The sequence below is a fragment of the Anser cygnoides genome, chromosome 4 (genome assembly GCF_040182565.1).
Source record: "Anser cygnoides isolate HZ-2024a breed goose chromosome 4, Taihu_goose_T2T_genome, whole genome shotgun sequence".
NCBI lineage: Eukaryota > Metazoa > Chordata > Aves > Anseriformes > Anatidae > Anser > Anser cygnoides.
In genome coordinates, this window is record NC_089876.1 from 5,973,035 (window position 1) to 5,985,520 (window position 12,486).

The 12,486-nt window shown below is 50.2% G+C and overlaps 1 protein-coding gene across 3 annotated transcripts; it reads right to left on the reverse strand.

The window, feature by feature from the left end:
* Positions 1-1,313: 1,313 nt before the first annotated feature.
* Positions 1,314-11,638, reverse strand: THNSL2 (threonine synthase like 2). Of its 3 annotated transcripts, none has more exons than XM_048081105.2 (9): positions 11,509-11,638; positions 9,105-9,332; positions 8,223-8,417; positions 7,804-7,956; positions 6,858-7,088; positions 5,844-5,992; positions 3,145-3,270; positions 2,175-2,326; positions 1,314-2,040 (listed from the first exon to the last, which is right to left on the reverse strand). In XM_048081105.2, exons 2-9 carry the CDS (start codon positions 9,325-9,327, stop codon positions 1,806-1,808), a joined length of 1,464 nt encoding a protein of 487 aa, XP_047937062.2. In that variant the 5' UTR covers positions 9,328-9,332; positions 11,509-11,638; the 3' UTR covers positions 1,314-1,805. The 3 variants fall into 3 exon arrangements, with proteins under 3 accessions (XP_047937062.2, XP_047937056.2, XP_013033173.3); XM_048081099.2 differs by lacking the exon at positions 11,509-11,638 and adding an exon at positions 10,944-11,033; XM_013177719.3 differs by lacking the exon at positions 11,509-11,638 and adding an exon at positions 9,977-10,134.
* Between the last annotated feature and the right edge of the window lie 848 nt (positions 11,639-12,486).

Consider the following 12,486-nt stretch of genomic DNA (forward strand, 5'->3'; position numbering starts at 1 on the left):
AGAGGCATTTTGCTGTCCTTCCTGCATTATCTTTAAATAATCAGCTGGTTCCTGCAGCAAAAAGAAAGGACCTCGTTTTCGGGATGGGGGCAGCCTCGGCAGAGGCACGGGTCCCTTCCCTCCTGTAGGGTTTCACGGGGAAGGGAGCATCGGGCTGAGCCAGGGGGCAGAGGAAAAGGCAGCCCGGGTGCCAGCACGGCGGCTCGCAGCCCAGGCAAGGCTCCCCGCACATTCTGCAAAACCCCATGCTGATTCACTTCACAGCATTCACTTTTACCCCGCTAAATGCCACTAAACCTTCAAATTAACCCTCCCATTACAGGACCTCCTTTGATGTCAAAGGGGATTTTTTTTTTTTTGATGGCAAAAGGGGATTTTTCCCCCCCGGTGTAATTATTCCCATCTTTTTTTTTTTTTTCCCTTTTTAGGCACAAGAGATTCCTGCCAGATGCATGACTTGTGGAGGCAGCTCCCACACGAGGTATTTATATATTTATATGTGTACGATGGGAACGTGGTACTGAAAGACCAGAAGTTTCAGTCTGAAGATAAGGGGAATTTCCCATTTCCTATTTGTTTCAGTGGAAGTTGCCCGGGAAGAACCTGCAGCAGGACTTGGACCCAAAGCTGCGAGATACAGCACCAAAAAGCAGCTCTGGTGGCTGACACCCCTAAAATAACCACGCCCAGGGGCAACGCCCACTATTTAACGCTTTTATATTAAGTTTCTGTAGTCAGGGATGACCCCTGAAAGCAGATCCACTCCAGCAGCTATGGCATAGAGATATTTCCCACTCCGAACACTGCCGGGCCATAAAACACAAGTTAACCGAGACCGGTGCATTGCCTTGCAAGGTGTGCACCTCTGCGAGGTCAATTCCAGCTTAGCTCACTGGTCCCACATTTTTTTCTCATCCGCTTTACCCAAAAGCCACCCATTTCTGCCCTTCACGCTTGCACTGAGCATTTTAATTTTTGCACGAGCTTTGGAAAGTGAAAAGCTCCACGAGTGGCACATCAGCCTCCTCCCCCAAGTGTAAACAAGCACCTCGTAATTCAGCACGAGATTACTGAGCAGGATACAGCTCTCCCACGACCAAGAAAGTTCCTGTCTCATTCCAGCTCCTTGATGTGATCTGTTTTTACAAAAAGTCCCTTTGAAGGCCACAGCAAGCATCTTATTCCCAAGGCCAGCACAGGGCTGAAGCTTCAAAACCCCACATTTTGTAGGGCCGATGGTCCCCAGAGCGCCCAGGAGGCTCCCATGGGACATCTCCCCTTGGAGACTGACATAATTTATTGATGTAATGCCCCCAGCTCAGCTCGGTTTTACTGAAACAGAAAACACGTTTGTTACTTCCACCAAGCGGCTGCTCAGGAGAAAACCACAACAGCTTGGCAGTGACGCCTGGCAATACTCCTTCAGGTGGGTCTCGAACAAGATGTTCAGGGCCACTGAGTAATGTTCAGGAAGGTGATGATTGTGGATAATTTTAAGGGAGCTTCCTGTGATGGCTAGTAATGATGGAACAAATAGGTTTCTTCAGCGTTTCAATCAGCTTTCATGAATTTATAGGAAAAGAGGGTATAATTACGGAGCTATTTTCCAAAAATTTTGTGAAATAGTCTACATAATTCAGTGGCAAAGTATGTTCTGCGAATAATTCGTTGTACAGAGAGTGTAGGCTCCTCACCCAGCGTAACACAGGAGCAAAAATTCCTGGGAATGGAGAACAAGCCCTGGGAGGCATCACCAGCCACATCCCCAGAGCTCAGCCCTGCGTGACAACCTGCCCACCAACTCCCTACAGTCCTGGGGGGGCTGACCCACCCCGCCGTGCCTCCCACCCCTGCACCGCGGCTGCGATGCGGTCCCGGAGCACTCGTGCCCAGTCCTCCCCCCGCCGCAGGGCTGTGGACCGGGTCTCCATCGCCGTCAGGGCGGTGATTTCGGGAGGGAGCTGGGGAACCAGGCCCGCTCGCAGCACGGCATCCTGAAATTTGGCAGCGGAGGCTGAAGCTAAGCAACATCGGGGCGTGCTGAAAAGGAAAGAAAAAACAAGAAAGCTTTTGATGCAAGGCAGCCCCGAGCTGGAGGTACAGGGGGAACAAGAGGGGAAGATGCTCTTGTCCCCAGCACGCCTGACCGTGGCTGTTCCCACGCAGGTCCCTACCTGCTGGCACAGCTGTCCAGCTGCGAGTAGTGGTAGTGAGCAGCCACGGCTGTGTGGGGGCACAGCAGGCACCGGTTTTCCTTCCAGCAGCGCTGCATGGCTCGCACGATGTCCTCGTCAGACGCCGAGCTTGAGCGCAGAGTCTCGGAGAGCTGCAGGAAGGGAAAGAGAGGTTTGCACCCAGCAAAGCAGGATTAGGGAAGCTGGAGGCGGAAACTGGGGTGGGGGTTCCCTCAGGAAATAAAGAAAAGGGGTGGCTGCTGAAGATGGGAGAGGGGCATTTTCCAGCACCGCCTTCCCCCAGTTTTTTAATAATGTATTTTTGTTATTTTGCATATATATTGTAAATATATTGCATCTTTATTTTAGTAATGCAGTGGGGTTTTTTTTATTATTATTTATTATTTTTCTGCCATGCAAGCAGGCCCAGGCACTGCACAAAGGACACTGCACCGTGGACAGCATGCATCGGGTAGGACAAGGCAGAAGTTTGTATCTGGCCCGAAGAGCCTCGCATTCAAACATTCACTTTTCTCTTGTATTTTGCTCTGCTTTGTGCTTGTGTTCCTATTCACCGCAACATCAGTGCTGAATTGTGGAGCCAGCAGACCCACTCCCCAACACCACGCTCAGTTTGTGCCAGCACCCACTGCCCAGTCCACCGTGGCCTGCCTCACTACACAGCTAATGCTGGCACTGGAGTGGCCAAGAAACGGGTGGTGGCTTCATATCCTACCTAACAGGTTGCAGGCATTTTAAATTAATTTTATACAGGTTTTTTTTTTAAAAAAAAACATCTTTTTATTAACATCTCCATGGACGTACACTGATATAAAGCTCTTCCATCTTACCAATTCCACTTTAGGTTGGAAACTTTCCAACATGACTTTTGTTACTTCTGAAAATGAGCTGAAAACAACTGACAACAGCAACTCTCCTCATACGCAGAGGCACGGGCACGGGCACTGACCTTCCTGTGCAGAGCCTCCGGCAGCTTCAGGCTTTTCGACGCAGTGAACTGTTCCATCAGCACTTTTGTCAGGTGGCTGTCACAGCCTGAGAGCAGCCAGAGGATCCTCTCCACGTTGCAAGGCTCCTGGGATGACAAGGCAATGTGTGAGCATGGAAACGTGTCTGTCCGTCTCAGGGAGAGTAGCTGTGTGGATTCTCTGATGTCTAATTAGGGCTGAGGTCCTATTGCTACCATTTTCTTGGAGGCTTGCGTCTTCCCCCTGGGCTTTGCATCCTCTCCCTGCACAGCTACATCCCCCAAGCCTTGTTCTCTGGGAACTCGGTATCCTTCAGACCTCTGACCTGTCAGAGCAGTCTGGCAGTGACCATCAGATTAAAAAAAAAAAAATAACGAGGGGACAACTGATAAATTGACGGCAAGACCACATCTGTATAATCACCTTGAGGAAAGGAAGCTAATAACACACTATGCATTCGAGAACCAGAAATATCCAGCTGTTTACTTAGTGTTGCAGATGCTGCTATGAATCACGCAGCTCCTGTGTGACTTAATGAGGCACTCAGCTCCCTGCAGGGCCGACCGATAATCTTTAGGAACATGTAAGGCACATATAGGGCCTGACAGGTCTGTATGGCTATGTAGCAACCAGTGTTGCGACACTGCAGCAAAACTCAGCGCAAAGCCATTCAGGAGGGTCCCGAACAAATTTCACTGCTCCCTCTCTCATTCCCACATGCTCACAAGCACCAAGAAACGTTCATCCAGGTGGTTTTGCTGAAACATTTTGTAGGGACAGACAGGACAAGGGACACCAGACCGGGTCCTCATCACGTCTCTGGGGTTGTTCCTAGGTTGCAGGCAAGTGCTCGTTTTGGATGAGTTCTTTACACCTTTTAAGCGCTGACAGCACCTGTGACCTTTTCTCTCTCCATCCTGTCCTACCTTGCAAGTGATTAGGACTTACTCAGCCTTTCGTGTCCTTATCTGGGTGGCTTAGGACTCCATTCCTGTTCTTCATCTTCCCACCATTATCTCCCAGTGCCTTCAGCCTGTAATCTTCACTGTAGCCTGGGCGTAGCCTGCCCTTTGCTTTAGGCTGTCCCCTGGTTTGGGCTGTCGTCTGCTTCCTGACCTGGGTGTCCTGAGAAGCTACATGTCAGCACGCTAGGACGTCGATGACCTGCTACCAGGGGTGCCTCCAGCATCGCCCTCCTGCTGTCCCTTCTCCCCTCCTTCCTTCTGCTGCTCCCACATCCAGAACCTACCCTTTACCCTCCTTTCGTACCAGCCTGTGGTTTCCGCTGAAGTTTTCTGAACAAACTCTAGTAAGTCAAACTGGGCTGGGACATCACTGGGAGCCTTGACCAACACTGGTTGGCTTCAGACGCTGCAAAGATGCAAGATCTGCTGCGACTCTCCTCGAATTGCTCCTTAAAAAGGGTCATCCACACTCTACTCCCTGCTTCACCTTTCCAGTTAGTGACTAACTAGAAACCTTTCCTGCATTAGCTTAGTCCACAGAAGAGGCAACCAAAAGAGGTTGCGTAGTCTCCTTCCTTGAAGGTTCCCAACGCACAGAAGGACAAAACCCCAAGCAACCTGGTCTGACCTCAGAGCTGACCCTGCTTTGAGCAGGTCCCAGCTAGAGACCACCTGAGTTGCACTCCAGCATGAACCACCCCATGGTGTGCTGAGCTACGGAACAGTCTGCATGGATGCTTCAGACGTGAGCTAAACAATGACATCCCATGCAGCTCTGGAGAAGGACAGGCAGAGGGATACAGCTGTTCAGCTTTTGGGGGACCTCTGGCCATCACCTCACCCAGCCACCTCCCCTTACCACCCCAGCATATGCCAAGAGAGGAGCCCAGCCACCCCTTGAGATCTGAGGAGCCCCACAAATTCATGCCTCAGGATGAAATTCAAGCTATTGGCCACAGTAGTCCAGTGACAGGAGCACAACAACTTACTCTCTGCAAAGCATGGCAGTTCCTCCAGGCTCCCAAGTCCTCCCAGTGTGTTTGAACAGCTTTTGGAAAATCCAGGTAGCTTAAGGCCATGGTGATAAAACACCAAGTATTTCAGACCTTGGTCACTTGTTTGGAAGCAGATCCAATCCCCACGGATCACAGGGTAGGTATGAAAGTGTATTTGCTGTTATTATTTGATGGTATTTGCTTCCAGGCATTTGCTTTCTGTCCCTCCATGACTTTTCATTTCTGATGCCTTTGCCTGCCGGGACTTGTTCTGCTCTGCACAAATTGCAGACAGCCACAGAAGAGGCATTTCTTCTGGGCTACTCTACTTTCCTTCCTTCTTCTCTTGCTCTTGGTAGAGCCTTTCAGAAGCACCAGCAGAACCCTTGGAATGTGACAGGATCTATACTTTTCTACGTGTCACGGAGCTTTTAAGAAAATTTCCCTCTTTCTAAGCTTACACATAATGAACCCCTAGAAGCCCAGCATCGAACAAGGAAGATTACAAAGTCCAGCCCTGAAAAGTAAGGTGGTGTATCTCAGCTCAGCAGTCTGCAGAATAAATGCTCAGCATGAGTCACGGCTCTCAATGCACCACTGAGAGGCATTGCCAGTGGCAGAATTATGGTCTTACAAACCACGCATAACAAAGTACAAGGAAAAAATTATGAAAATATGTAATGTTCAGTATTTTCCCATTTGTACCAATTCATTATGTACCTGAATATCCATGGCTGACGCTAACGTAGCCTTCACGTGCTCTGACGCTGAGAAATCTCCGTGCTGAACGGCCCTGTGAATGATGTCGTTGCTGTTAACCACAGCAACCAGTTGAATCGGAAGACCCATCTTCTGGGCAATACAGCCAGCTTAAAAAAAAAAAAAAGGGAAAAAATGCATTTGACAAAGAAACATTCAAAGGAGATTTAGCAAAGAAGTCACTGTATAAATTGATTGGGTGTCTAGTTCAGAAGTAGCCACAAACAACGATCTCTAATAAACTCCCAGACACCTATCTTAAACGCTTTGGTAGAACCCCAGAACATAAAATCCTGGGACACAAAGCTCCTAACAAACCAGCCCAGGAAAATCTCCAGATTTGAAGATGGACGAGCAGAGGACTGAGAGGTCAGGCAGCTGCCATTCAAGCAAGAGAGATGAAGTTGTGGGGTTCTTGCAGCTTATTAATGCTGCCTCAGAGGGGTGGCCTAGAAATACAGTGAATGCAGTTGAATGCATCAAATCCTTCACTGCTTTAGTAAAACTGTTGTGCACCTATTTCAGAATGGAGGCAATCAAGAACTCGAATTTAAAAGGCCAGATTATGCAATTAGGAGTGGTTCTCTTGACTGTGCACTACCATCTAAACCAGAGTAGAACTAGGCAGGACTCCACGCCTCTGTTAAAGTTTTACTTAGGGAACAGGAGCCACAGTATTTTTCCTCTTTTCTGGACCAAACACGTTCTACCCTCTTCTAATGTGCGCATCCTCAAGATAGCTATGGTCACCATCAAGGGGTGGTTTGGGATTTTCTGCACCTTGCAAATCATCAGTGACACCTGAATGAGTAATAACCATACATGAGTAATAAATGTAAGGGCTTCTGAAGAAATCCTACCAGCGAGTGGGTGTTTTAATAAACAGCAATACCCAGCATTTGCAAAGCGCTTTTAGTCCATAGGTCACAGAACACTCTCTCTCGTCCCTATCTAACCCATCTTTTTTCCCTTCACCTGTGATATTTCCTCCCCCTCCTGTTGGCACAACAATTTCCACCACTGGCAGCGGGGTGGTATCCAGGGACGGGGCACACCGAAAGTAAGCATAGAAGTGGTGAGCAATCTGCACCATAATCCTTGACCAATTGACTGAATTCAAGCTCATCAAATTGTATTTTCTGGAAAAATCGACATCAGCGAACAGTTCCTTGATCAGCTCATCGATTTGATCGGAGTTCCCATGAGCTGTCAGAAAAAGAAAGGAAAAATTAGATCTACTGACATCAGTGCATCAGGCACAAAGCATTTCTGCTCATAAATAGGACCAGACCCAAGCCATGGGGTTTGCTGCAGCCAGGGGTGTCCTGAGCTGTCTGTCTCATGGGCTATATGAGCCAGGGTTTGAGTAGCACAGTGTGGACACCATCTGGCTTCTGTTTTTGACATATATTCTCAGTCCCTACCAGCTGCAGATACACTCCGGGCTCTTGCTCACACCGATACGTATTTGTTAGGAAGGCAAATGCCTGCATCTCCTGTGAGATGTCACGGTGAGAGCTGGTTGAGTGGAAAAGACAGCTCAAGCACTCTGTGGTGACCCACAGGGAGGGCACAGTTAGCGGTGTGAATTGCCCATGAAGGTGAGGGAAGAGGGAAGGGGTCACCTTTGATCCCTTTAGTTCCCAGAAATGGTGTTGAATCCAGTGCAGCTGAACACCAAACGCCTGCATGGAGACAACTCTAGTCGGAGGCCGGAAGAAAAGGAAACTTTGAACCACTTGACTGTCAAACTGGGGACATGTGCTAAGAGTTCCTGTTAGCCAGACATCTGAGCACGGTGACCACAATAGAAATGACCTGGCTGGCTGCAGCTGCAAAAACAGCAGCCCCCAGAGACTTTCAGGGTCACGGTTTCAGCGCAGCAGGACCACAACATAGACAGTCCAACAGCAATACCAACCAGCAAAGACGTGGACGTTGTCTTCAATGACAGTGGTCATCTGAAGTTCCTGTATCTGCGTGCAGAGCCCTTCGGGCAGCAGAACAAAGATGTCCATGTTCTGCTGACCTCTCACGCTCTCGATGGCTGAGCTCCCTGTGTCCCCCGAAGTCCCTGTTTCAAAGCAGCAGAGAACCAAAAAAATCAAATATCAAGACATCCGTCAAACCTGCATCGTCGCACTTCAAGAAAAAGATGCAGAGATGCTCCATGAGATGGTTTTGGTTAGAGAAGCTTCCCTGGCATTGGCTGGAGATCGCTCACCAGCCACCCACGAGGCAGTACCACCCTGGGGCATCTATGTGGTGGGCCGTGGGATGATGGCTCTCAAGGTAAAGACCTGCCCAGAAGTTTTACCCCCCACAAAGAGGAATACTCACCCACCAGAATAGTGATGTGTTTCTGCTTTTTCTCCAAGAAGTACTGTAAAAACTGCCCAGTGCAGGACAAGGACAGATCCTTAAAAGCATAAGTAACCCCATGCCAGAGCTCCAGAACATTCAGCCCATCTTTCAGCCTGGACATATGGACAACATCCTTGTGTCTGAATCTGCTGAAGGCCCTGTCAATCAGATCTAGAGGGAAGAGGATTAAAGAGGATGTCAGACTAGGCAGAGAACTACTGTTTTTGATCGGTGGCTTCCTGCGTCTGTGCTCTTTATGCTCCTGGGAAGCTTTCTGCGAACCCAAAGACTCCCAGTTGCTGGAGAGGTGACAGATATCCAACAAGTTATTCTTAGCTGTTAGGAGGAATATAGACGTGCTCTGTTGCCTTCAATAGCTCTACAGTGGGTACCCCTAGGGGAAACCTGACACAATCAAAGCAAACTGCGTTAAAACATAAAATAAAGGAAACCCAAGTTTTATTACAGCACCCTGTTGAGACAGAGGTTGTAGCTGCCCTCTGGTGGAAGGGATGGCTTAAAAACGTTATAAAGCATGGAGCAGCAGCAAACCCTGATGGGATATCAGGTCTGGAGCCAGCACAGCAGTTTCCCAGCAGTCAGCAGTGCCACAGCACCAGCTACCGCTGCTGCGATCACCACAGTCCCCAGCACATAGGGAACACCTTGTCCAGAAGGTAACAAGCCCCAGCAAGGCGAGGGAAAAGAGGGAAGAAAACGGATCAGGCGATGGTGCAGCTGGCTCCATCCTCTGGGGGCTGCAAGAGGATGGGGCTAATGCAGGTGGAAGCATCCAAACACCCCAAAATCCTCACACACGTCCCTGCTAATAGCTCCCACCGCCCGGTTGAGGCTCACCGTTGAGGGCGCTCCGCGGGACCAGCTCGGGCGCGATGAAGAGGGAGCACAGCTCCTTCACCAGCTCGGGGTAGGAGAGGCGGCTCCAGCGCTGCAGGGTGGCCCCGTCCAGTGAGGGGATGCTCCGGGGCATGAAGAGGCCGCCGTCAGGAGCGTAGCCGGAGAAGAGGGCTCCCTCGAAGTCGACAGCCCTCGAGCCTCCCCGTGTGCTGACATACTCCATGGGTGCTGTTGGGGGACACCACGGTCACTGCCAGGACCCCAGAGCAGCCGCCCCATTAGGAACGCCCAAGCAGACCTCCCAGACACCTCCAATGTGGACACACACAGCCGGAGGGCAGCGTTGTGGGGTATTTTGTGGGCAGTGGAAGCGCTGAGTGGGGTTTGCACCCAGGGGGCTGCGAGGAGCCCTCTTGTCGGGCTTCCCCTGATCCGGACACGTCCCTGCTGCTGCAGCAGGCACCGTGCCTGCACCTGACGTCCCCTACAGGCTACGTGCAAAGGCTGGAGCTTTAAAATAAAAATAAGCAAATAAGAATCTCTTTAAAAAACAGTAAAGGAGGAAACAGGGAAAACAGGGAGGGGAGTAAGAGGGAGAGAGAAAGCGGAGGAAAGGGGGGAAGGATTATGCATCTAGTGCAGCCTGATTTTGTTCAAAAGGGTTAAAGCAAGGACAGGATTTGCGCGACAAGTACAACAAACTTCCAGGATCCCCTTTTTTCTTTTTCATAAAGGTATCCGCAAGGTCTGGGGCTTTGAGCCTGCAGGGCTTTCTGCCCCAGCACCTTGTGCACAATGCTTTCGTTCCTTCCAAATTTCCCCTCCTTGCCAAAGCAACCAACCCGTCCCCCGACACACACACACACAATTACCCTTCAGAGCTGCCCCACAAGAGCAGACAAAGGGGGAAAAAAAAGCTTCCAGAGGTGGTAAACAACCAGCCTTTAACCCGGATCAGCTCGGCCACGGCTCCGGGGCCGTGAGGGGGCGGAGGCGGGAGCAGGGCCGGGAAATGGCGGCCAGGCGCGGGGCGGGGGGGGGTCCATGGTTGGAGGGGAAAGCTCGGAGTTCAGCAGGGCAGGCCCCGGGTTGGGTTTAAATTTAAGGTTAAATCTGCAGGAAGTAGGATCAGAAAGCTCCGTGAGTGCCTTCCCACCATGCAGTTCACCCTGGGAGGCTGTGACTTGGAGCAGCGCCGTCCCTCCGTGGGGAAACTGAGGCAGGGAAGGGCTGTGCGTCCCTTTTCTTGATTTTTACTTGATTTCCTTGCCTGGTTTTCCTCGGTTAGTGCCTGTATGGGGCTGCATGCACAGCTGCAGCAGGTGCAGGGACTGGAGCCCAGTAAGGCAAGGTGCAGAGGGTGCCTGGTTACCACCGGCTGTGAGTCAGAAAGCTCATGGGACAGAAGGGACACGCTGCCTCCAAAGTGCCAGAAACCGACCCAAAACACATCACTGCTCCAACCAGCCCGGCTACCAGCGAGCGAGGCTACCCAGTGGGACGGAGCAATGCTGGTAGTCTCCAAATTCACCACATCTCAGAGACCAGCCAACAACAGATCCCTGAATTTATTATACAAACTATCACCCAAGCTGCCCCCGTCTCCTCACCGTAAGAGTTTCACGTTACGGGCTCCCAACCCCTTGATCAGGGTCTGTCCCCATCCCAGGCCGGTTCACAGGGGGACTGGAATTGGCAAGGCAGGACCTTGCTCTCCAGGGACAGCTCGGGCTTCAGTCAGTTGTGAAACCTCCCCAGGGCCGTCCCTGGTGCTTCCTGGAGTCACCAAAAGCCCTGGGGTCACCCGAGGACCCTGTTTTGGGGACACGGGCCACTTACCTCAAGCTGGCCCTGACATGCAGGGCAAATCCCGCAGTGCCACAGTGGTCTCAATAGATGTTTTCAGTCCCATAAGTTTTTAATGCCCTGTGTATTTTCAGAAGGTAAGTGATCTATTAATACATGCTCCAGTTAGTTATTAATCCCTTGTTTACCTGCTCTGGAAGGGTATTTTTCTCCATCACGTTTCAGCAGCAGCTCACACACACGCACAAAATAATAAATAAAAAATAAATAGCATTTCTGGGCAGGACAGCAAAATGATAGAAATGAATAAAACACTGAGAGCTGCAGGGTACGTGGTTTGTCTCTTCTGCCCTGATCTCTTCCTTCTGCCATGAGAGCGTGCTGAATTTGGGGTTCATGCAGAGGCAGAGCACAGTTTGAGCAGAACCTTCAGCAGAACAAGGGAAGGATCAAATCCCTAGGAAAACCCACACAAGCTGATAATTTTTGTTACCAACATAATTCAATATTACCAACGCGTATATGATCATCTTCACAAGTGACATGACCCTGCAGGGTCACCTCACCTCTCCCACCACTGGCACCTCCAGGCATTTACCTCATATATATCTAAGACTTCTCACGTGTGAATTAGCTGCATGAGATTATTTCACTGCTTCATCTAAAAGTATTTTTTTTTCAAGTGAAGAGCTTACAATGTAGCACATACAGGACCCCTGAAAAAAAAATATAAAAAATAATAATAATAAAAAAAAAACTGGATACCTGCTGCTCTGTGCTTGTAAATAAATAGTCTCAAGGCTGCTGATGCAGCTTTAACTACGCCCCGTGCCTGTCAGTGGTGATAGCTCTTGCTAACGAGGTCATGGGTTAATGCCGTGGCGGATGTCAGCATTTGCTACTGCTGCAGCTGGGGATGAGCTAAGTACTGCTTATGTGGCGGCCAGAGGTGAGCACAAGGAGCACGTGGGCCGTGCCATTTCTCGGGAGGGCTTTTCCCATGCCCTGCCCTGCAATCTCCGTGCTTTCATTTTTGGAATTATCATTTCCTTGTCAGCTGCGGTAGCAGACCCAAGATCTGGAAGATGTAACAGCCTTTGATTAACCTGGTACTGCCCAGTGCCTCCGTGTTTCTGCTTGGATGTGCACTTCCACTTTGGACCTTGTATGTTCCTGAGGAGTTGATGGGTGCTCAGTTGCTCTTTGGACTTGCCTATCAGAAATCAGCTGTGTTTGCAAACACTAACCAAAGCTACTGTGTCACTTTTCCAGCTTTTTTTAACAGTTTCCATCAGTTTCCATCCGTCCAGGTTGGATTTCCTCAACCTCTCTACCCACGAAAGGCATCCTGAAGCGTAGCAAAGAGTAAGAAAACAGAAAGGCATATGTAGCAGTGAGAAGCTGGGTTTGGGTGCCCTTTCTATACCTCCACCAAAGCATCCCCAGGCCCGGGAGAGCTGCAGACCCCAGGTTCCGCCAGCCACCGATGAATCCTCTATCACTAGATGGCGGCAACGCCTTGCGTCCAGGGAGGAGATGCACAAAGGCAGCCTTGCCCTGGTTGCAGTCACTCTCA